Source organism: Phyllostomus discolor, chromosome 6 (assembly GCF_004126475.2).
Source record: "Phyllostomus discolor isolate MPI-MPIP mPhyDis1 chromosome 6, mPhyDis1.pri.v3, whole genome shotgun sequence".
In the NCBI taxonomy this organism is placed as follows: domain Eukaryota; kingdom Metazoa; phylum Chordata; class Mammalia; order Chiroptera; family Phyllostomidae; genus Phyllostomus; species Phyllostomus discolor.
In genome coordinates, this window is record NC_040908.2 from 159882231 (window position 1) to 159906400 (window position 24170).

A 24170-nucleotide genomic window follows, 5' to 3' on the forward strand; every position below is an offset into this window, starting at 1 on the left:
TCTTTCCACCACTAAAGTCTAGCAACTTACCTGCTTCTTAAGGCATCCTCTTAACTTCCCTCCTATCTACTAAAGGAACATTGTGTGTTATCAAAGCCTGATCCATGAATTCCTTCTTGAAGGTGTTTCTCTTCCAATCAGCTCCTCTCTGTTGAAGAAGCATCATCATCTTTATGGTTGCTCTTGATCTCGCCCTCAGTCACAATCTTGGTCATTACCAGCACACAAACATGCCCTCGAATTTCTGACTTCTTAAAGGCTTCCCCCTCATCCCACGTCCTTTTCTAGCTGGTGCCCATTTCTCTGCTCACCTTTCCAGCAAAACTTTTGAGTTATTTCCATAAACATTCTCCAGTACTTATTCATTGTTCAACTCTCTGCCTTCTACCAACACAATCCATTGTAACTACTTTGGTCCATGTCACCAGTGACCCCCACGTCACCCACTCAGTGAACCATCCTCTTACCTGGCTTCTCAGGAGCAGTCTTCACAGCTACAGCTCTCTGTAAGGCTCAGATTTTTATGGCCAGTTCAGACCTCTCTTCAGAACTCCAGATTTGCATATCAAACTACCTTCTTGCCATCTTCACTTAGATGTTTTATTAACATCTCAGGAGTGACACAGTGGAAGCAGAACCCCTCTACTCTCTCTCTCTCACTCCCTTTCTCTCACATCTTTGCACCCACTCCACCACCCAGGCCATCAGAAGTCTTATTCATTCTGCATCCTAAATATGTCTTCAATATGCCTGCTTCCTTAGTCTTTATGGACCCTATCCCAAGTGACCAACCATCATCTCTTATTTTGGCCTCTGAAGTATCTCTTACCTGGTTTCTCTGCTTCTTCTCCTGTTCCCCTCCAGTTCATTCTTTACACAGCAGCCTGAGGGATCATTTTAAATGCAAATTGGATCTCATCATTTTTCTGATGGCTTCTCGTTGCATTTAGAAAAAAGTCCCACTCCTTGTAATGCCTCCAAAGTCCTCCATAGTCTGGCCTGTTTGTCTCCCTGCCTTTGTCTCATGCCAACTTCTCCATGGTTTCCTTCCCCCGAACTCTGACAGTAGCTCTGAGAGCCCACTGAGATCTTTCCTGCTTCCAAGTCTCTGTATGTTTTGTTCCCTGCATCTGGAACTCTCTCAAGCAGCCCTTTGCATGGTGGACTCACTGTCACCTTCAGGGATCAATTGAAGGTCACTTTCCAATAAGACCTTCTCTGAGCATCTTGTCTAAAATTGACTTCAACATAATTTTCTATACAAAGTAGTACTTCCTTCACAGAACTTTCTGTAATCTGCCATGTAATATTTGTGGAATAAATAAATGTAGCATTGTGATTTGTCCTTGGTCTAATCTTTCCCACTTCATCCTACATTCCCTTGTATGTATACTCTACCCACAAGCTAGCCAGACCTGTTCTTGCCCTTCCCTGACCTTTTGCACTTGTTCACTGTCCCCTCAGTCTGGACACCTTCTTACCACCCCTATTCCACATTCAGGTTGCCAAAATCTTAGTCATCCTTTAAGGTCCATCTTCAATTCTAACGCCTGAGATTCCACCATTAGCAATTCTTACAATCCTAAAATGTCAGTTCTTACAGACCGTGGTTCAAAATGGCATTTCCTGCTTCAAATTCCCAGAGTGCTGTGTTGAGGGAGATGCTGAGGCCTAGGGCCATAATCAAGCAAAAAAGGCCATCCATGATGATGGGTTGTCTTGATTTTGTTCAATGTCCTCGTGTTACAGATGGGGAAACTGATACTAGGCTGGTGGAATGACTTTCCATGGGATACACTTGGTTAGAAGCAGTTTTGAGAACAGTACTTGTGTCTCTGGACCATCAGTGTGGATTTATATCTAGCTGTCTTTTCTGCACTTCCAGGCAAACAAGCTGAGACACAGACTTGAAAGATGATTGAAATAGTGCGTTTTAACATTAAAAAATATGCAGTATATTATTTTTAATCTTTCCTTTCCAACAAACTTCTGAGCAGATTAATTTTACATGCACACTTCTGTCAAAAGTCTCTATTTTTATTTTGGTGTTACCACCAAAATAAAAATATTTTAAACACAGTAATCATCAATAACTGGAATCCTGGGATTGAGCCCTCCTTTCTTCTTCATGCATTCTTTTTTAAATGCAAAAATCCTCCAAGTCCTCTGTAGTGAAAAGTTCATCAAGTCACATTTTTTGTAATCGGAGAGGTAAAGGAGAAAATGGAAGAAAATTCAAACCTATTGGCCATAGACTGAATGTACCCCCTCACCACTAAAAAAATTTATGTTTTGAAATCTAATCGCCCAGGTGATGGAATTTGGAAGAGTGACCTTTAGGAGGTGATTAGATCAGGAGGGTGGTGCCCTCATGAATGGGATTAGTGCCCTCATAAAAGAGACCCCAGAGAACTCACTTATCCCTCCCATCAGATGAGGACACACTGAGAAGACAGCTAGCTGTCAGTAAGGAAGTGGGACCTCGCCAGTCACTGAATCTGCCAGGGCCATGATTTTGAACTTCCCAGCCTCCAGAATTGTGAGAAAGGAATATTTGTTGTTTGGAAGTCACCCACTTTATGATATTTTCGTTCTAGCAAACCAAATGGACTAAAGCCTACCAACCACCTCTTATGTGCCACAGACTGTGTAAGCCCCTTGCAAACATTACTCATGGAACATTCCAAAGAGTCCTATGGGTAATTACTTTTCTTATTCCATTTTGCAAATGAGAAAACAGTCCATTGATGAGTATTATGTCTCAGGTCTTTGCTCCTCTGAATGTATTCCTTGGACCAGTATATACCATTGCCAGAAGTCTTTTAGAAACAAGATCCTCTCTACACACCCTAGACCTATTGAATCAGAATCTGTATTTTTAACAACATCCCCCAGTAATTCTTCCACACACTAAAGTTTAGAAAATACTGGTCTTGATAACACAAAGAAACAAGAATTGGGATTCAGACTAGACCTGTCTAACTGCGCTTATAAGAGTACAGAGAACAGAGACACAAACATCATAGCTTTAAATACAAGTTAAATCATCACTAACACAAGTTGGACATGTCGATATGACCTTTGATTTTCTGTCTACCCTGACAGGTATCTCTTCCAAAGCCATCCAGTATAAAAAAAGAGATAACTGGGTGACATGAAAAGCAAGCAGGCTTGGGAACCAACCAAACAACTCAGCTGCCACTTAGCAATGATGTTAAGAAAGTCACTTGCCCTCCCCAGGGCTCACTGCCTTCAGTGGGGAAGTAGAAAGGTAAGAACACTCCCTCCCAGCTCAATGATGCTGTTTTTGACAGCACGTTGGGCTGCCTGGGATTTCCACAATCAGAATCTAAATAACTTCCTTCTCCAGCCTGCAACGTCTGTCTTTAGTCAGCTCCTTTGGTAATTGCTGTTCTGCTTTTCTCAAACATAAAAATAGCTTATTATTAGCACAGTAAGTAACCACCACCTTCCAGGAGCCCTGACAGCCTGATAGCAACCCCAGGACAGAACCTGCAGCCAGCTGAATCCCAAGGATACTCAAGGGCTTCTGGGTCTCATGCCGGAAACCAACTAACCACCATACTGGTGCATCCTTTTTCCTAAGGGCAAGGGTCACATTCATGCTCTTCAATCCTGGCACCTTGGGATGACAGTCCCCAAACTCTGGGTCACTATTGTCTCTGCTGCCAAAGTCTGTTCTCTGCCAAAGAGACCAAACTAGTCTACCTAGAATGAAGCCTGGGTGTCTCTCTTATCATCAGAGGTCATTTCATCTCTATCATACAGGAAAACCTCTTGAACTTATGGACATATCCCAGACCCAGAAGAAAGACGGACAAATCTTCTTGGATGCCCTAAACCTGGCCTAGATTTTCATACAGTCCGGAAGAGAAGTTTTCCCTGAGTATTTTTATAAAAGGGGAAGTCCAATATTTTATTTTTCACTCTTAGTACATCCCATCATCACGAGAGTCCTTCCTCCTTGAACATTGATTCCCAGAAACTATTTGACTCAGTGCTGACTCCAGTTGGCTCACCGATCACTTCCGCAGGAAGCCAACCGGCCTTGCACACCATCGTCCAGCCAGAGAGACTTGAAGACATAGTGTGCAGCATAAATTCTGAACTGATCACTGCAAAGTTATAACTTGAGCAATTCTACATACAAGAATATCAGGGGTGCCCCTCTGGGGACATGGTTTAACTCATCCTGTGTTCTGGCTCTCTGGTTCCCAGGCAGCAGCTAGAAGGGGACAAGGCAATTTGATGTCATTGAGTCAGTGGTTAGTAATCTTAGTTCCCATCAATCTTGATGCATCACTTCTGGCACCAGTCTTTACTTCAGCTTTCTGTTGTTTTTTTTTAAAGCACTCAACTTTTTTGATTTAAGGAAAAATCAGTGCTTCTCACCTTTTCTCCTGTACTTTCTTTATCCAGTGGTTCAAATGTTTAAGCAAACACACTTGGAGCATCTGCTCCATTCCAGACACCAGGAGCACAAAGATGCATAAACAGAGTCCCTACTCTGGAGGAACTGCCTGTGGAGCAGAGGGGATGCACAAGCACATAGAGCCATTTCAGGGCAGCCAATCAGGGATCTTCTAGAGGTGTGTTTCCCGTGCTCAGAGGACATGAAGTAGAGGACAAGAAGGGTGCTGACATGGAGGGTAGTTCAAGCAGATTTGGGGACTCCATTTCTCACTATCCTCTGTCCATATAGGAGGCATTCTCAAGTGAGCAAGAGATGAGTCACATGACTAAATAATAAAGAACAGACCAATGTGAGGTAAGAAGTCCATTGAATATGATATGCCTCTGTCTTGTGTCCCCAGATTTCCAGTTATTCAAGCCAGAAATGAGTTCAGGGTGCGTTGGAGGTGGGAGAGAATGCCAGACATGTAAACCTAGGTGGGACTGCAGGTGGATCTGTGTTTTCAGCCAGAGGGTTAGCCTGTCTGTGCTCGTTTGTCACTGCACACCAGTAGATGGGCGTGTGTCCCCACAGCCTGCTATGCTCCCCCTGCAGTGATGCTTACTACAATGCAATTTATTACTCATTGTTAGACTGCAAACAAGCAGGAATCATTTGAATGTTATTTATTGCTCTCTCCTTATCATCTAGCAGGCATATGCCTGGTTCATGGCAATAAAAACCTATTTGTTGAAAAAGTACAAAGAACAAAATACCGGACATATATCAATACTTCTCAAAACTGTCAGGGCCAACAAAAACAAAGTCTGAGAAACTATAACAGCCAAAAAAAAAAAAAAAGCCTGAGGAGGAGACATAATGACTAAATATAATAAGGTCTCCTGGAAGGGATCCTGGGACAGAAAAAGGGCATAAGGTAAAAAGTAAGGAAATCTGAATAATGTATGGACTGAGTTAATAGTAATGCATCAATGTTGGTTCATTAATTATGACAAGCCTGTCATACTAACATAAAGCGTTACTAAAGGAAACTGGATGTGGAATATACGGAACTCTCTGTACTAGATCAGCAATGCTTCTTAAATCTAAAACTCTTCTAGGGCTTCCAGTCAAGATAGCAGAATAGGCAGAGACATAGCTCGCCTCTTCACACAACCACATCAAAATTACATCTAAAATGTACAGCAACCATCACTCAGAACCATCAGAAATCAAGTTGAACGGAGGTCTGATGACTACAGAATTAAAGAAGCCACATCCATCCAAACTGGTAGGAGGAGTGCAAACCCAGAACATGCTGGTCCCTACCCACGCATAGTGGATAAAAATTTAGAAGGGATATCTCAGGAGGAAAGAGTCTCGGCCCCCCACTAGGACTCCAAACCCAAGGTTCCAATGCCAGGAAGATAAGTCCCCACAACTTCTGGCTGCAAAAAACAGTGATGACTGACTCAGTAGAAGAAACCTCTGGAGTCCCAAGCAGTTCCTCTTAAAGAACCCACACACAGACTCACCTACTCAGACTCACTCCCTCTGGAATCCAGCACTGGGGTAGCAGCTTCAAAGGCAACAGTGGTATACAGGGGGAAACCAAAGTGTCTGGCATCCAGGCAAGAGGAGGCCATTGTCCCTTTTCTAAACCCTCCCCACACAGAGCCTGCAAGCTGGTGCCATGTCTGAGAATCCATCAAACTGGCTAACACTATTTGACCCACCTTGGAGACTTCACCCCACCCAAGCTACTTTTCCATATGAATGGCTGGTCTTGGCTCATGCTTCACAATTTCCTAAATCCTATCAAACAAGCAACAGCTGGCCTTAGTGAGCCCCAGGCCCAGCACTAGGAGCAGCCAGCCTAGATTCACAGCTTGGCTTTGCCTGGGAATCTCCAAGCCCAGCACAAGTATCAGCCACCTCAAATTGCTTTATAGCTCAAATGGGGTGCCCCAAGAAAAACACAGGTGGGGGCTGACCTTGGCCTGCACTGCCCAGGAAACCCCAGGGCCAGTGCACCCAGTGGACAGCTACAGACCACATCAAAGCACCATCACTCTGCCTCTGACCAGCTGATCCCCCACAGAGGGCACAGGTTGGTTGTCAGTGGTCACAGCCAATCCTTGCAGCTGGCTGGCCTAGGTAAATGCCACCCATTGATCTGCCAACATCAATCAAGACTCATCTACAAAAAGAGGGTGTACTCAGCCCACATGACGGGAGCACCTCGAGTACCCACCTTGGGTCATAGGGGAGGCTGTGCCACTGGATGCCTACTACATTGGGCCACACTACCAAGACCCAGAGTCATAGCAGCTCTACCTAATACACAGACACAAACACAGGGAGGCTGCCAAAAATGAGAAGACAAAGAAATGTGCCTCAAATGAAAGAACAGACCAAAACTCCAAAAAAAAAAACCTAAACAAAATGATGATAAGCAATCTATCAGATGCAGAGTTCAAAACAGTGGTTATAAGGATGCTCAAAGAGCTTAGTGAGTACCTCAGCAGCATAAAAAAGATCCAGTCAGAAACAAAGGATACGCTAATTGAGATAAAGAACAATTTATAGTGAAACAACAGTAGAGTGAATAAAGCCAAGAATCAAATCAATAACTTGGAACATGAGGAATCAAAAAACAACCAATCAGAACAAGAAGAAGAAAAAAGAATAAAAAATTAAGGATATTATAAGCAGCCTCTGGGACAATTTCAAGAGGGCCAACATTTGCATCATAGGTGTGCCAGAAGGAGAAAAGAAAGAACAAGAAATTGGAAATCTATTTGAAAAAGTAATGAAAGAAAACTTCCCTAATTTGGTGAAAGAAATAGACGTGCAAGTCCAGGAAGCACAGGGAGTCCCAAACAAGAGGAATGTGCAAAGGTCCACTCCAAGACACATCATAATTAAAATGCCAAAGTTTAAAGACAAAGAGAGAACTTTAAAAACAGCAAGAGAAAAGAAGTTAGTTACTTACAGAGGAGTTCCCATAAGACTGTCAGCTAATTTCTCAAAAGAAATTTTGCAGGCTGGAAGGGACTGGCAAGAAATATACAAAGTCATGAAAAGCAAGAACCTACAGCCAAGATTGCTCTACCCAGTAAAGCTATCATTTAGAATCGGAGGGCAGAGAAAGAGCTTCCCAGGCAAGAAAAAACTAAAAGAGTTCATCATCACCAGACCATCATTTTATAAAATGTTAATGAGAATTATTTAAGAAAAAGAAGAATATCAAAAGTTTGAACAATAAAATGGCAAAAATATATACCTATCAACAACTGAATCTAAAAAACAAGCTAAGCAAACGAGAAGAACAGAGATAGAACCATGGATACAGAGAATGTTTTCATGGTTGCCAGATGCGGTGGTGGGGGTGGGGGTGTTGTGGGGAAATGGATGAAGAGATGAGGTGATTAAGAAGTACAAATAAGTACTTACAGAATAGACATGGGGATGTAAAGTACAGGATAGAAAATGAAGTAGCCGAAGAACTTTATATACATGACCCATGGACATGAACAATGGTGTGAGGATGGCCTGAGGGACTGGGGGATGCTGAGTGGAGGGGGACAAAGGGAGAAAAATCAGGACAACTGCATAGCATAATCAATAAGACATAATTTTTAAAAAATAAAATAAAACTCTTCTAAAATGAAAGATATATTAACAAAACTATGGCTAATCATCTTCAAGCACCTTTGTGCCCTCCCCGTCCCAGTTAGTGGTCCACCATTGTTTTGACCCACCCCACTTGTTCTTCATAGTCTCAATAAAAGACCTTCTTTCTTTTCTAAGCCTGAAGCTATGGAACATGGTCTTGCCTGGCAGTGAGCATGAGAGTTCTAGTCTTACCTGCCATCTTTTCACCATGAGATCTTGTATAAATTGTTCCCCCTCTGTGGGCCTTAATTTACCCATCTACTCAATGGGAGGGTAAAACTAGAAGACAGATCATGTCTGGTCTACCTCTGTAGCCACAGCTTCTAAGAGTCTCAGGCATACTGTAGGTACTAAATAAAAGTTTGTTGCCCTGGACTGTGTGACTCAGTTGGTTGGAGCATTGTCCTGTCGACTGAAAGGGAGTAGGTTTGATTCCCAGTCAGGGCATATACACAGGTTGATCCCTGTCATGGTGCATATGAGAAAGCAATTAATCAATGTTTCTCTTTAACATCGATGCTTCTCTCTCTCTCTCTCTCTCTCTCTCTTTCTCTCTCAAACAATGAAAAAAAATGCCCTTGGATGAGCATTAAAAAGCTTTTAATAATTAAATAAAATAAAAAATAAAGCCTTTTGGGTAAACAAATCAATGGACATTGCTTGATACTCTAATGCTCAAACTACAAATCAAAACCTCTAGAATCAGCCCAACATCTCCAAATCTCCCTTGTTGTACCCACTTAATTTTAAGCTTCCTGTGTCATGTCTTTGTGACTCAAAGGTCACTCACAGCGACTTTATAAGTATTTGGGGCAATAACTGAGAAGAGCTGCACCCACTGAATCAGTGCCTGCACGCTTCAAAACCCTGGAGTTCATGCAGACAGAGTACTACCTGCTGAGATATGGGACCATCGTATCTAGAGCCTGTTCTGCTGGGTGTCCTTCTAGCTTCAGGTGGGGGTCTTCCTAAGAGATCCATCTGCCTCTTCTTAGCATTTTCCTCCAACAGAACTCCCAGCCTGTTTGAAAGACCCTGGCAGGTATCTTACAGGAAGAAAAGAAACTAGAAGTCACACACACACACACACAAAAAACCTCTGGCTCCCCTAAGGGGTCTAAAGACTAGATCTTAGTCCCAGCCCCTGATCTGCTTGTCATTCACACCCTGAGACCTGGGCAAGTTTTTCCCCATGCCTCTGCCTGGCTCATCTCCCAAAGCTGGGGTGGGCTTGAGGTGAAAACAAGATGAGCTCTCTCTCCGGTTCCTCAGAGGGCTGCGTGTTCTCTTATCTGTGGGCACTTCCTTTGCACAGAACAGTGTCTCCACGGACCACTCCCCTTCACTCTTAGCCAGCAGCCTCCTGGCATCCACCCAGACTGATTCATTCCATTGTCAGGATCAGGCCCTCCAAACACTTCCTACATTCCCTTCCTTCAAACCAAACTCAAGCATAATCGCTCATTCAACTGTCAGTTTCCAACACAAACTAGCAGCCCCTGGGTCACGTTCACTGTTTGATCCTGTGCTCAGCACACTGCTCGGCACGTAGGTAATAAATAAGGGCTTGTGGAATAAGCAAGCGAGCGCGTGAATGAGTGAATAAAATGAAGAAACGTGTAAACACATGAATTATTAAGTGCTCTATAATCTTAAAATTTGGGAGCTGGGGGTGGGTAACTTACTTCAAATTTCCCTGGAGAGTTGGTTAGGGTTTTTTTCAACAGCATCTTTTAAAAAAATAGGATGTATAGTTTGTCACTACAGTTGTAAATTCCTGCAGGGTTTTCCCTGGTGTGTTTCAGAAGACTGAAAACAAACATTGAGAGCTACCCTGGCCTCCAGCTCCTCCCAGCCTCTGCTCCCCACCTGCCTTCTCACTCCCTGTCTCTGTTTCTCTTCTCTGTCTCTGTCTCTCCTTTTTTTTTGCATCTCTGTCTCTGTCTGTCTCTTTTCCAATTCCTTCCCCTCCCACCTCTCTCTCCTCTCTCTTTCTCCATCCCTCTCATGAATCGTCCACCATCCCTCTCCTGTCCCCATCCTGCCCTGTCCCTGCCTGTCCATGCAGTGCTCTCCACGTGTGGTCCATGTGTGGCAGGCATCTTACAGATGACACCCCACCTTCCTTCCCACCCACCTGAAACAGCATCATCTGTGCTTTGGGAGGAACAGTGGTCAAGAGCGTGGGCTCTGGAGTTATACTTGGCTGGTTCCAGGTCTGGCTCTTCTATGAACTGGCTGTGTAACCTTGGTTGAGGGACCTAACTAGCTCTCTGAACTCCAATGTCCTTTTTGGCAAAATGAGGTGAAAATAACCCTCTCACAGGGTTGCAAGGATTAAATGAGATAATGCTTGGAAAATGCTAGCACAGTGGTAAAACGCAGTAAATGGGAACTCTCATGTTCCCATCTGTTTTACGGTAATGGTTGTGTCATCTGCAAATGTTCTTAGTACCAGAGGTCTTTGTGGAAGAGGTGTGGAGACATCTCTCAACTGAATATTTCTCCCTGAGGACCATTCCAGCCCTGTCCTCCCTCAGATCCATGGCCCGGCTTCCCCTGCCGGGGAAGACTCTAGTCTTTTGTACCCACATTAATTTAGAATCTATGTAGGGGGAGACCTCTCCGGACTTGGCCTCCCTGCAGAGTCATCTGAGCAGGTTTTACCAATTATAAACATCTGGGGTGAGTCCAGGAGGCTCAGGTTCATTGGTCCGGGTGACACTGAAGATGAGTATTTTCAACCCATCCAGAGTGGCTCTGACTAGAGAACAAGCATTGGAACTTCTGGTCTAAACTAAATGGATGCTCAAGTGATACTGAATGAATGAATGAATGGTTAATAGAGGATGATAAATGAATAAAGAGATGAATGAGTAAATAATAGGTCAGCGTCCATGGGAAGAAGGAATGTTAATGTTTTCCCCTAGACCTATGCTCCAGACTCCAGAATATGTGCCCATTTGTCCTAGGCTTTTCTGAGCACAAAAACGTAGCATATCTGCTTCCCATCCCTCTGTTCGCTTGGTCTTCTTCCTAATCTCACTCCACAGCCTTTGCCTCCTTGGGGTCTACTTTCTCCACCTTCTCCCTGCCTCCCCACATCCTTTCCAGTTTCCCACTTCAGTCCTTTCAGCTTCCGCATCCCCTCTCGCTCCCTCTCAGCCAGGGTCACTCCACCTCCCACTGTCATGTTTGTAAACTGGGGATCCTTTCAGCAGCCCAAGACACTTGTGTGAGAAGAGTCTTTGAACACAACAGTTACACAAAACAGATTTATTTGATGAACCGCAGTGACCAACGGTCAGAAAATAGCACAGACATTGCAACAAAGGGGTGGGGTAGGGGTTGAGGGAGGGGAGCGGCAGGCAGACTCCTCCACCCTCTGCCCAGAGCTGCTGCTGCTGAGTTCCAGGCAGGAGGTTGCTGCAGGTCCCCAGGAGGGCCTCAGAGGGGTACCCTCCTCCCTTGTAGAAGCTCCCTTCCCCCTTGACTGAATGCTTTGAGGACAGCCCCGGGCCAAGAGAGTGAGTCTGTGGAAGATTCTGGGTTGTGATGGGGAGACTACTAAGTTGAGTCTCTCCATTCTCCGTCTCCTCCTTCCTCTGCTCCCAGAGCTGGCTCCATCCCAACAATGGCCAAGATGTCCATTTACACCAAGCTGGGCTCTTCCTGCCTCCGTGGTTTATATCTTGTCCTCCACATCCAGAATCTTCTAAACAAAACCCGGAACATACACACCCTTCTCCCAGCTCACAAAGGCCCCACCATCTATTCCACCCCCAAGGTCTCTCTGGGCGTGTGGACATCTGCTGTCAGCCCTGTGTGGCTGTTCCAGTCATTGTTCCCAGCCCCCTGGCAGAGCGGGAGAAGCCAAGGGGTCCCATCATCAAGGTGAGGTGAGAAAAAACCCACAGAGCTCTTCATTCCATGATAAGTTGGTCCCGCCCCCCTCTTAGGAAGAGGTCACGGACCCTGGAAACAGGGAAGGTGCTGAAGGAAACCATGAACTCAAAGCAAGGGGAGAAGGCCTGGGAAAGGTGCCAAGGGCAGCTCTTCACCAGCCTCCTGTTTGCCTCATGGAACTAGGGAGAGCATGAGGGCCCAGCACATAAGACTACAGTTTATCCCCAGGCCTCAGTTGCCAGCTACTTTGGGGAAAGATGTCCCTACAGGGAGCCAGGAGCGAACACAAACACAGACTTCTCTCTGAAAGCACGGACCAGCCGTCGCAGCCCCCCAAATCCAGTGGGGGTGGGCTCATGCTTATTCAATATTGCCTCAATAAGTCCCTTCTTCCCTCAAAGGAAAATGGAGATGCATGTGTTGTGGGGAAGAGAGGTTCATCCAAGTGACAAGTGACATAAGCACGCTGCTATCATCCTATGCTCATCCAGGCTTACATATATATACATATATACATACAAGAGTCTCTGCCACAGCCAAAGTGACTCTTGACACTAAAGTAGCACCAGTGCCCAAGAAAAATGTCCTGGGGGAGAGACGGGTGGGGTGAGGTCAGCTCAGCTCTGGAGGAGGTTGGAGGGACCAGGATTTGGGGATCAAGGCCAAGCAGCACATAGACCAAATGCTGACTCCCCTTTTCCTCCACTTTCCCTTCCCAATGCCCTACTCACAGAAGGAATCCAGGGAGCCCGTTGCTTGTCAACCCCAGTGACTTCCAGTTCCTGCAGAGAATAGGGGTGGATGACAGGGTCCCAGAAAAACTAGAGGAAACACAACTAGTTGGGCACCATGGGTGGGCTGCGGGAAAGGGGCTCCCTACCCCTGCCCCAGGTGCCCGACATCACAGCACTCTGATCCAATTTGGAGGAAAGTTCTGGAGCTCCCGTCTGCAGACTGGAGCACTAACTCCGCTGACACCCAGCCCACCCCCGCCCCAGCTTGCTTCCTTGGCTTCCTCAGAGAACAGGATAAAAAGCTTGAACAGGGGCAGTGTTTACAAGCTGCAGGATTCTTAACCCTTGGGAGTCCCTCACAACAAGGAGGTTAAAAAATGAAGAAGAAGGGATGGCAGGGGGTGGGGGGTGATGAGCAATGGGAGAGGGGGTGGGAGCCAGAGGCAAGGATTCAGAGGAAAAAAATACAAAGATAGAGGGAAAAACAGCAGGAGGACAAGGGTAGAGAAAACTCAACAGAAAGGAGGGAGGAAAAAAGAGCTGGAGATGCAAGAAAGAAGGAAGGAAGCTGGGAAACCAAATTTTATTGAGACATACGCACACGTCATTTTAGTGCCGGTATGACTTCCCCCATTTCACACGAATGGAGAAAGTGAGGCTCAGAGAAGTTAAGAGACCGGCGCAAAGTCAGTCTCACAGACGCCGAGTGGCTGAGCGTGGGTCTGCAGGGCTCTGTGTCCTCCCACTGCACCAGAAACATCTGCCCGAAACTGAAGGAGAAAGGAGTACAGGAGGGAGGCAGGAGGCAGGGAGCCAGGAAAGGAGTCAAGTGCAAGAGAGAAAGTGCCCTCATGCTACCTGACTTTCGGAGAGCAAGGGCAAGGGCTGGGGCAGGACAGAGGGCACCAGGCTTCTCTGGGATCCCAGCCCTAGTCAACCACGAGGGTCTCTTGGCTGTAGGGGATGGATTTTTCCTGTGTCTGCTCTCCGCCCTTCCCAGTGTTGGAGCCCGGCCCCTGGCTGTGCCCCGAAGAGTAGCTGGCCGACTTCTCCCCACTGCTGCTGTGGGAGGCGCTCCCACACCTGCTGTGGCCCCAGCAGAGCATGGAGGTGCAGGCCTGGCGGAAGCGGGGGTCAAAGAAGGCGTAGAGGAAGGGGTTGAGGCAGCTGTTGACGTAGCTGATGCAGGTGCAGTAGGGGAAGACGTTCATGAGAAAGAGGTCGAAGCCACAGGGCCAGTGCAGGAGGCTGCCCAGCATGTAGAGCGTCTTCACCAGGTGGTAGGGCATCCAGCACAGGGCGAAGGTCACCACCAGCACCACAATGATGCTGAGCAGCCGGCGCCGCTTCCTTAGGCCCTCGATGCGCTCCTTGCGGAAGTGGCCTGCGATGGTTTGCGCGATGAAGAAGTAGCAGGTCAGCATGATGGTGAAGGGCACCACAAAGCCCAGGGCCGTGGACGAGACTCCTAGGCCCACCTCCCAGGCCCACTCGGAGCTGGAGGTGGCCACCATGGAGTAGTCCATGTAACACTGCATCTTGGTGATGTTGTCCGGGTTGGGAAGCATGGTGGGGCCTGTGGCACGGAACACCATGACCGGCATGGCCAAGAGGGCGGCCAGCACCCACAGGACCGCCGTGGCCACGGACCCACTGACCCGCAGCCTCAGGCGAGCATTGGCCACGGGTCTCACGATGGCCAGGTAGCGGTCGAAGCTGAGGCCAGTGAGGCAGAAGACGCTGGCGTACATGTTGACGAAGATGAGATAGCTGCTGAGCTTACAGGCGAAGGTACCGAAGGGCCAGTCATAGTCCCGGTAGGTGTAGGTGGCCCACAGCGGCAGGGTCACCACGAAAGTCAGATCAGCTACGGCCAGGCTGGAGATGAAGATGTCAGCAGAGCGCCTCTTCTCCCGGCTGCTTCGAAATACGGTCCAGAGCACCAGGCCGTTGCCCGTGGTGCCCAGGAGAAAGACCAGCATGTAGATGGCAGGGATGAGGGCCCCTGAGGACTTCCAGTCTGTGTACTCACACTCGGACTGGTTGTCTGCCCCGTAGTCGTCAAATTCGACACCTTCCTCCATGCTGGGGGACAAAGAGAAGACGAACAGGAGGTCCCCGGGGGAACCAGCTCCGAGGCTGTGTCACCAATTCAGCAAGCAAGCACCCAGCGCTTCTGGCTTGACTGAGCCTTGGAGAGCAGGCAAGAAGAGCTGAAGGTGTCCAGAGCCCTTCCCAGCGGCGGGAGGAGCTGCCTGCAGATTCTTGGGACCCTGGAGGATGCCTGCTCCTGCAGACTTCCCTCCACCCTCTCCTGCCTCACCCCAGCCTCAGCAGAGACACTTCCTGCGCCCTCCTGAGTCTCTGTCTCCTCCTTGGCTCGTCACTCCCTCCTCCCACCTCCAAACCAACCCCTCACTTGTGAGTCTTAAGATCTTTAAGTTACAGCCCACTTTTTTTTTTTCCTTCTTGTCACTGGGCAAGTAGACCAAATTGACCCCTGCTGTGCTGGGCAGAATGTTATCTGTGGCTTGCAGCCAGCTCTGCTCCTGGTCCCGCCTCTATCCTTCTGGTTTCCTCTGGCCCTTGGAGCAGCCCCCTTCTCGGTCTTCACCTCCCTCCTGTTCTCACCCCCTCCCATCTTCTCAAAATGGGGCAGATTATGCACATTGCAATTTAGCCTGAGCTGGAGCCAGGGCAGGCTGGGGACTAGGAGGGTGAGATTTCTAAGGATGGTCTGAGCATCTGGCAAGCCCTCCTGGCAGGCAGTCTTGCCCTTTGAGTCTGCCCCACCCTCCCTCCACGCCTGTCCTCCTAGCCCCCACCCAGCCAAGACTTCATTCTCTTTTGCTCTTCAGCTCCAACCCTCTTTCTGGGAACTTTTATATTTTACAGATACAGTAATAGGGGGGTTTCTCTAGAGTTCGTAGGCTGATGGCAGATAGCAGTTTGCATATGGTATAATGAGTTTCAGAGAGTCAGGACAGAGTCACAGGATGAAAACAAACCCAGAGAAAAGAATCTCTAATCACGTCACTAAATCTGTGGAGAAATTGAGACCTAACGAGGTAAATGTCCTGCCCAACGTCACAGGATGAATTTTGGTCCGGTGTTACTGTTTGCTTGTCTTCTTCTGTAAGCACTTAACAGTGCCCGGCATGCAGTTGGTGATCACTAAGTGGTTGTTGAGTGACTAAGTGGATGGATGAATTAGGCAGAGAATAAAAGGAGGATGAAGTACTGTGCAATGAGAATAAAGATGCATTTCAGCCTCAGGTTTGTATGCCCTGCACGGAGCAGGGGGTTCCTATAAGGCCATGTGAGGACAGGAAGTTACAATTAGAGGAGGAAGCAGAGAATCGGGTAGCCGCTGAGTAGATGCCGTGCAGTAGTCCTCTGGAAACTCATTCTGCCCTGTCTGCCCACTTCTCTGGGACCTCTGGCAGGCAGGAGGGAGGGACGCAAAAGGTAAAGTAAAAAATACCCACCCCACCCCAAGAGCAGAGGAGGCCAGTTAAATGTGGGCAAAGAGGAGATGACACAAAATCAGGAGGTGAGTCTTGCCCACAACCGAAGCGAAAGTCTTAGAAAACTAGAATCTTGTCTCCAGGAACATTTGGTCAGCAGCGCTTCTGCAGGTGCCTTAAAGCTGGAACACCCAAACTTAAATACCCGCAAGGCCAAGACTGAGACTGTATACAGGTAAAACGGCCAGTTGGAGACAATAGGGAGTGGTGGAGCCTGCAGCAAACCAGAGCAAGCACACTCCACCCAAAAGGAGGCCTCCTCAGCTCAGTCTCTGGTTGCCAGCATCTTCCTGCCTTCCGGTTTTTCACCATAACTTCAAATTCTGGATTTTTATGAGAAATTTCCTGATTTTTAAATTTGAGAGATTAAATTCCTTTTTAAAAAGATAGGACGGGACCAGGAAAACATGTCCTCGGGCCCCCAGTTGGTGCTGTTTGGACAGGAGCTTGCCAAGAATAGAAGGTGGGAGAAAACCAGGGAGCACAGACCAGGAGGAAGAAACATAAAATGCAAAGACAGTAAAATGAAAATAAACATGGCCAAAGCCTTCGGGTGCAATGGGAGATGCAGGAAGAGGCTGCAGAGAAAGATAAGGAAGATCCTGAGGGTCTTGGGTGACATTTACCTAAAGGCAATGTGCAAAACAGACCACCTTGATGTTTGTCCTGAGGATTACCTATTGAGCCCCTACTATGTGCCAGGCATTCTTCTAGCATGTTTTCTGTTTTATATGTCCTTATCTCCTTTAATTGGCAAGGCAACTTTAGGAAGTAGGCACTCTCATTTTCCAAACGAGGAAATTCAGATACAGGAAGGAAGAATAACCTGGTCAAGGTCACCCAACTAGTAATTGCCAGAATCAGAACTTGAACCAAGGCTGTCTTGAGTTCACGGACTAAACCACTATGTTCCCAAAGGAAACACTCCAACCCTTTTTAAATGGAAGTATTTGTCATCTGTTGAGCATTATAGACATGTACAACGGCGCTAGGATGCATGGAATTTACTTTGAAATAAGTTCTCTTGGGGAAAATTAAAAATAGATTGACTAAAGTATTTTAGAGAGACTCCCCACTCTTGATTGAGCAGGGCATACGAACCCTGCCAGGGAACAGTCTGTACTAAACCCTCAGGGTTAGTTAGCAACGTAGCTTGATCCAGAAACAGCCCCGGTGCCCAGCCATTCCCAAAGAGGGCTCCTGGCTGCCCGCTGCCAGCTGTGCAGTTAACAGGACCCTAGAACTTTAGCAGTCTGAAAAATGATGGTTGGGACACCCAGTAGGACCCAAGCCAGGGCTTCCTGACTTTCACAGTACCAAGGGTCCAAACGGCCTGGGACCGGCTTGCTTCTGCATGTTTGTCTCATAGCAGCCTGTGTGCACAGCAGAATGATTGATGGTCATAATCTGACAGCAAACTTGGGTGGCAATAGTTAACCTTTAACCACGTCAGACGTCTTCAAACTTGACCTATCAAAAGGGAAACTAGCGTAGTACAGGAATGTGTCTGGCTCAAGTCAGCTCACAGATGATGCTCTTGTTATAAATAAAATGACTTCTCAGGACATTCCAGAATAAAAGCCAAGTTCAAGACCTCCGGTGAATCCAAACGTCTCTGCTCTCCCAGAAAGCTGCAGGTACCCCTGTCCTTGGCAGCTGGGAACATAGAGGGAGGGGTGCAAGCGAGCTGGGAGTGCCCTGAAATCAGGTCCCTCTCCCTAGTCGTTCCCACTTAGATCCTGAGCCAGATAGAGATCCTGTGGGAGAAGAAGTGCATCCATCACTTTAATCCTCTGGCCTCAGGCTTTCTGCCTCACAGGGGGTTAGAGGCAGTTAATCTCACCAGAGGAATCAGACTGGTGGAAATGAGGGCCCGAGGCTGGGAGGATGCCACTGGCTGGGGCCAGGGGAGGTGGAATGCTGATAAGACCTGGCCTCCAGCAAAGAGCCAGCTGGAACCAGATGGGCTGAGGGCCACCAGCAATGGCCAAAAGGACCAGAATCAGCCCTCCTCAGGGCTTACCCAGCCTGACACCCAACACAGAAGATGAAGGCTTAAGGACCACTGGCTGGAGGCAGACCTCACATGCCGCCAAGGCTCAGAAGGCAGCCCTCACCAGAGAGAGCGTACCTAGGCAGAACCTGCTTTCCATTCCTGTCCTGCATCCACTTGGTGCCTGGTAAACTATAGCCATGAAAATGCTATCAGCAAAAAGATTGAAAGGGCTGGTCTGCACCCCAGGGCTTCTCTCCTTCATTAACGAGGGCAACTTTTTGCCACATTGATCCAGAATAATCTACCCTGAGCCATCTGGCAAACCAGCAGCTAAGGCAGGGCTATTGGCCAGTGTTCCCCAGGCTGGCTCTGGCCCTGGAGAGGCCAAGCGGGTTTCCTGGGGGACTGCTTAGGGTATTGTGGTGAGCCAGAGATGCACAGCTCCAGGGGAACAGGGCCTCACACTGGGGGACCCCTGGAATTAATAGCTCTCACCACCCCATCCCCAGGTTGGTTCCTGGCATAGAGAGTAGAAGCTAGCCTGGCCCTCTGTGCCCATGGTTGTGTGGCTGTGATACATGTGTGCAGGGCTGGCGTGTGCCATGGGGTCACCTGTGAGCATACAGGACATGCATGTGCATGGGGCTTTGGGTGCAGTATTTACGCAGCGAGTGTGTGGTGGGGTCAGGGATCTGGATAAACACCCCCCTGGGAAGACAGGAAAGCGTGGCTAATTGGATCTCTCTAAGGGCTCGGGATGAGGGGGAAACACAGGAACCTTGCCAGGCCTTGCTGCTAGCTCTGGGTGGAGGACATCAAAGTGGAAGCTGCCTTTCTCTGCCCCTTGCTGACTTCTCACCTCCTCCCTCCCGGCTCCCGGCTCCAGCCCCCTCACTTCACAGGTCTACTTTGAACTCTGCAACTTCAGAACTCACCCAGGACAACAGGGCCCTTTTCTCCCTTCCCAAGAGGCAGCAGCAGCTGCATCCCTAACAGCTGGTGGTGTTATCACAGGGAAAGGGGAGGGGAGGGCCCAGGAGCAGGGGGAACAGGAGGGCTGCCCAGCCCACTCTGGGATTCCGCTCCCCTCTCCAGCACCCTAACCCTGCCCCATCCCAGACTCACACACTCACAAGTACTGCTTTTGCAGCTTATCTGACCAAAAACAAATGGCCAGCTGCTTTCTGGCAATTAAAGCAGGCCCCCCCTTCCCCAGGCCATTTGGTGCTGCTCTGAACTCCCAGCCATCCTCCCACCGCCTGGACCTCCCCCGGCTCTGGAGACGGCAAACGCAGGAGAACGCGCTGGCCTGGGAGTCAGGAAACACATACACACATCCCAGTTCCATCTTGGCTACTAACTCATTCACTGAGCAAATGTTTATTCAGCAGCTACTACGGGGCAGACCCCACTGGAGGCAGTGGGTGCACATGGAACTGAGGGAAAGTGTAGACCCTGTCCCTGATCTGCACCTCTGACCTAGGGCGGGGAAGAGACAAAAGGGTAAAGGCAGGGAAGTCAGTGACAGAGAGTTAAACTGGATAAGGACGCAGACCATCGATGGAGAGGGGGCGCTTGCAGAGAGAATGAGTCGCTGGCGTTCTAAGCGCTGCCGCGTCACCCTAGACAGGCCCATCTCCGAGCCTCAGCGTCCCTGTCTGTGCGTGTGGACATGGGCAGCAGCGAGGCTAGCTTTGTGTGACTGGGGGAATCGCGGCAGTGGCTCCGCGGGGGAGTTGGAGAAGTGGATTTCTTACTGAAAAGGTCAAAAGAGGGAGGTAAACTGACTCGCTCAGGGGAGCAGGTCAGTGATGGGCAGGATCGGGTCGGGTCTGCTCTCCCTGCACAACTTCAAGCTGCATCTAATGGGCTGTTGGTTAGACTGTGAACAAGAGTCTGGAATCCACCCCTCCCACCCCCTCACCCACCATACCTCCCCCCACCTTACTTAGCACAGCATCTTATGCATAACAGATCTTTAGTAAGTCTGTTATGCAGATTTACTATCTACTATCTACATGGGGACCATTTGGCCACAGGCAGCCGGACCAGCATTTCTGAAATCTCGGAAGCCGTCAGCGCTTTCTTTAGAACCTCCTGAACGGGGGCTAGTTTCCTATAACCTAAAATAGGCAGGGTTCCTAAAATTCACTGAGGCCACTGACTCCCAAGCTGAGGTCAGTATTAAGGGGGGACAGGAGATAGCCTGGGCCAGCACCGCACCTCCTAAAACCTTTCGGAAAAGGCACGTCCCCCCTGCCCTTTAATGAGCTCTCTAAATGTCAAGCGCCCGCCTGGATTTGCAGCTTTATCTTCCAGCTTGGATTTTCACACCTGGATATGGTGACTGGTTGGTTGGTCCATGCTGCTCAGGATGCCTTTGATAAATCAAAACTGAGATGAGTTCATTATTATTTAATAAATGGAGTGGGCCAGATAAAGAGAGTCATTGCAAAGTGACAACTCATTGGTGAGGGGAGGACAGGAAAGCAAGCAAGTTTATTCCATAAACTTGACTTTACTGGAAAGTGAGGCCCAAGGAGGAAAAGGAAATTCACCCAGGTGTCCCCATCCCGTCAAGCGCCCTGTCCCCTGCACCATTCTGTCTCCCTGTCCCATCCCTAGAGATCGGTCCAGTGGAAGCCTTTCTCCTTGGAGCTCGCTGGCCTTTGTTAGGATGGGAGGAGCAGCCTGGGCAGGAGACAGCCAGGACAGGAAACCCAGCAGAGGCCGGAAGGAGGTCAGGAAGAAGAGGACGGGACCCTGGCCCCGCTCACACCCAGCCCTACCCGGCATCAAGAGAGCAACGTGGTGTTTCCAAAAATATTTACAGTGAGTCTTTGCAGTGAGTCTAAATTAATGAGGTACTCCATCAGTGCTGACAATGGGAGGATGTGGGGCCGGGCCCTCCAGGGGAGAGGACCAACGCAACTGGCCCTGAGGCCGCGCCAGGGCCGCAGGAGCTGGGGAAGGCCAGTGTGCACCACTAAGGAAGGAAGCCAAGCCCCTCACCTGGGGCCAAAGCAGGCAGTGGAGGCACACTGCCCCGTCCAGGCTGCCCGGAGCACACCCTCTCCTGGAATGGGAACGCATCCTAGACCCTCATAACTGTAAAGAGCATTGTCAAGCTGCCTCCCTACCTCAACCCAGCACAGTAATCTCCTCTATTATTCCCCAGTCTGAGGGCTACCCAGGGGCCTCTGTGGACCAGACACTCACTTCTGAGCCTGGCAGCCCACTTCCCTTCCAACTGGGGGCATCACTGCTCATTCAACAGTGTGACTGTCAACAGAGCAGCATGTTCAGCGCACACAGCTGCCACTCACAAGCCATGCTACCTTGGTGAGGAGCCTGATCATTTCAAGTCTCAGTTCTCTCATCTGTAAAATGGGAGCTACTATAGTATCTATCATATGGGACTGGTAGGAGGATTCAACAAGAGAGTAGAGGTGAAGCTCCCAACATGGAAGGGATGTCACACAGGCAGAAAGACAGGGGCAAAGGTGAAGAGATGTGAGAGAAAGAGCTTGAACTATCTGGGGGCTGATGGGGGATGAGGCTGGAAAAGCCAACCACTATTTTGTTGCCATTGGAGTGACCCTGGACTCAGCCGTAAGAAAAGATGAAACACTGCCATTTGAGGCAGCATGGATGGATCTTGAGAATCTGATGCTGAGTGAAGTCAGACAGAAAAGTCAAGAACCATATGATTTCACTCCTCTGCAGGCTATAAAACTAAAAGCAGCAAATGAACAAAAAGACAAACAAAAACTCATAGACAACAGTATGGTGGTTACCAGAGGGAAGGAAGGTGAGGGGATGGTAAAGGGTAAAGGGAGTCAAACATATGGCGATGGAAGCAGATTTGACTTTGGGTGGTGGGCACGCAATGCAGTATACAGATGGCGTTTCATAGAATTGTACATCTGAAACCTACGTGATCTTATTAACCAATGTCACCCCAATAAATTTAATAAAATAAATAAATACATTTTATTTATATTTTTTATTGTATTTTTTCTCATTATCAGATAATCTGCACAAGAGAAAATTGTTATTAATGAGTGTGGTGTGGGCTTCAGGTGGAAAAAAAATCTCACATTTAGAAGAATCTACACAGAAAAGAAATCCTATAGAACCCATGTGATAATAAGGACATCAAAGCTGTAAGTTGCAGACATGCAAAAAAGATACCTACGATAAATGTGACGAATGTGGGGTGGGGGGAGACCTCCAGTCAAGATGGCAGCATAGGAAAACATGGCTTACCTCCTTGCACAACCACATCAAGATTACAACCAAATTATAGAACAACCACACACAAAACCATCAGAAATCGAGTTGATGGAAGTCTAACAACTACAGAATTAAAGAATTCACATCCATTCAGACTGGTAGGAGGGGTGGGGACATGGAACAGGTTGGTCCCACATGGACAGGTTGGTGCATAAAAATTTGGGAAGGATATCTCTGGACCAAGGAGTCCCAGCCCTGCTCCACATCCCCCAGCCTAGAGTATAAGTGCCAGGAAGGTAAGTACCCATAACTTCTGGCTGCAAAAACCAGTGGGAATTAAGTCAGTGGAAGAAAGTTCTGGAGTCCCAAGCAGTTCCTCCTAAAGAACCTACACACAGGCTTACACATACTCACTCCCTCTGAGCTCCAGCACCCAGGTAGCAGCTTGAAAGGCACCAGTGGCACACGGAGAGTTGTAGCAGTGGCTGGCATCAAGGCGAGAGCTGGGGGACAGCTTTCTTCCAGACAGAAAGGCAAGAAGAGCCACAGAACCCAGAGGCAGGTGCCATATCTGAGACTCCTGAGCCTGGCTAACACTGTTGGATCCACCCTGGAGGTCCCCTGAGGCTCCATCCCACCCAACTTACAGCTGTTAACAGTAGCTTTTCCATATGAATGACTAGTCTTGGCTCAAGCTTCACAACTTCTTAAATCCTTTCAAACAAGCAACTGCTGGCCTCATTGAGCCACCAGAACCTCACCACTGCCTCTTGCTAAGTGTCTCCAGGCATGGCACTAGCAGCAACCAGCCTAGATTCACAGCTTGGCTTCACCTGGGAATCTCCAAGCCCAGCACAAGCAGCAATCTCAGATTGCTTTATAGCTTAGACAAGGTAGCCCAGATAAAACACAGGTGGGGGTTGATCTTGGCCTGCACCCCCAGGAAACCCCCGGGCCAAAGTACCCAGTGAACAGCTGCAGACCACACTGGAGCACCACCACCCTGCCCCTTGCACAGCTGATCCTCCACAGAGGGCAGAGGTGGGTAGTCAGTGGTCATAGCCAAATGATACAGCTGACTGGCCTGGGTAAATCCTATCCATTGACCTGCCAACAGAATCAAGACTCATCTACAAGAGGAGGGTGTACTCAGCCCACATGAAGGGTGCACTGCAAGTACCCAACTTGGGTAATAGCAGAAGCTGTGCCACAGGACACCTACTACATTGGGCTATAATACCAAGACCCAGAGTCATAGCAGTTCTACCTAATACATAGACACAAACACAGGGAGGCTGCCAAAATGAGAAGACAAAGAAATGTGCCCTAAATGAAAGAACAGACCAAAACTCCAGGAAAAAAAAAACTAAACAAAACAATGATAAGCAATCTATCAGATGCAGAGTTCAAAACAGTGGTTATAAGGATGCTCAAGGAACTTAGTGAGGACCTCAGCAGCAAAAAAAGATCCAGCCAGAAACAAAGGATACGCTAATTGAAATAAAGAACAATTTATAGTGAAACAACAGTAGAGTGGATGAAGCCAAGAATCAAATCAATGATTTGAAATATAAGGAAGCAAAGAACAACCAATAAGAACAAGAAGAAGAAAAAAGAATTTTAAAAAATGAGAGTAGTATAAGCAGCCTCTGGGGCAACTTTAAGAGGTCCAACATTTG

The 24170-nt window shown here is 48.1% G+C and overlaps 1 protein-coding gene and 1 long non-coding RNA gene across 2 annotated transcripts; both read right to left on the reverse strand.

The window, feature by feature from the left end:
* Positions 1 to 6400: 6400 nt before the first annotated feature.
* LOC118501359 lies at positions 6401 to 23746 on the reverse strand. The gene is made up of 3 exons (XR_004903999.1): positions 23703 to 23746; positions 21789 to 21791; positions 6401 to 6702 (listed from the first exon to the last, which is right to left on the reverse strand). It is a non-coding gene; the product is annotated as an uncharacterized LOC118501359 (long non-coding RNA).
* APLNR (apelin receptor) lies at positions 11354 to 15344 on the reverse strand. Its single transcript, XM_028517440.2, has one exon. It carries the CDS (start codon positions 14814 to 14816, stop codon positions 13662 to 13664), a length of 1155 nt encoding a protein of 384 aa, XP_028373241.1. The 5' UTR covers positions 14817 to 15344; the 3' UTR covers positions 11354 to 13661.
* Positions 23747 to 24170: the final 424 nt, after the last annotated feature.

What these genes read in the sequence shown, in the direction of transcription:
- APLNR (XM_028517440.2), bottom strand. Translation starts at nt 14,816, where the DNA reads ATGGAGGAAGGTGTCGAATTTGACGACTACGGGGCAGACAACCAGTCC.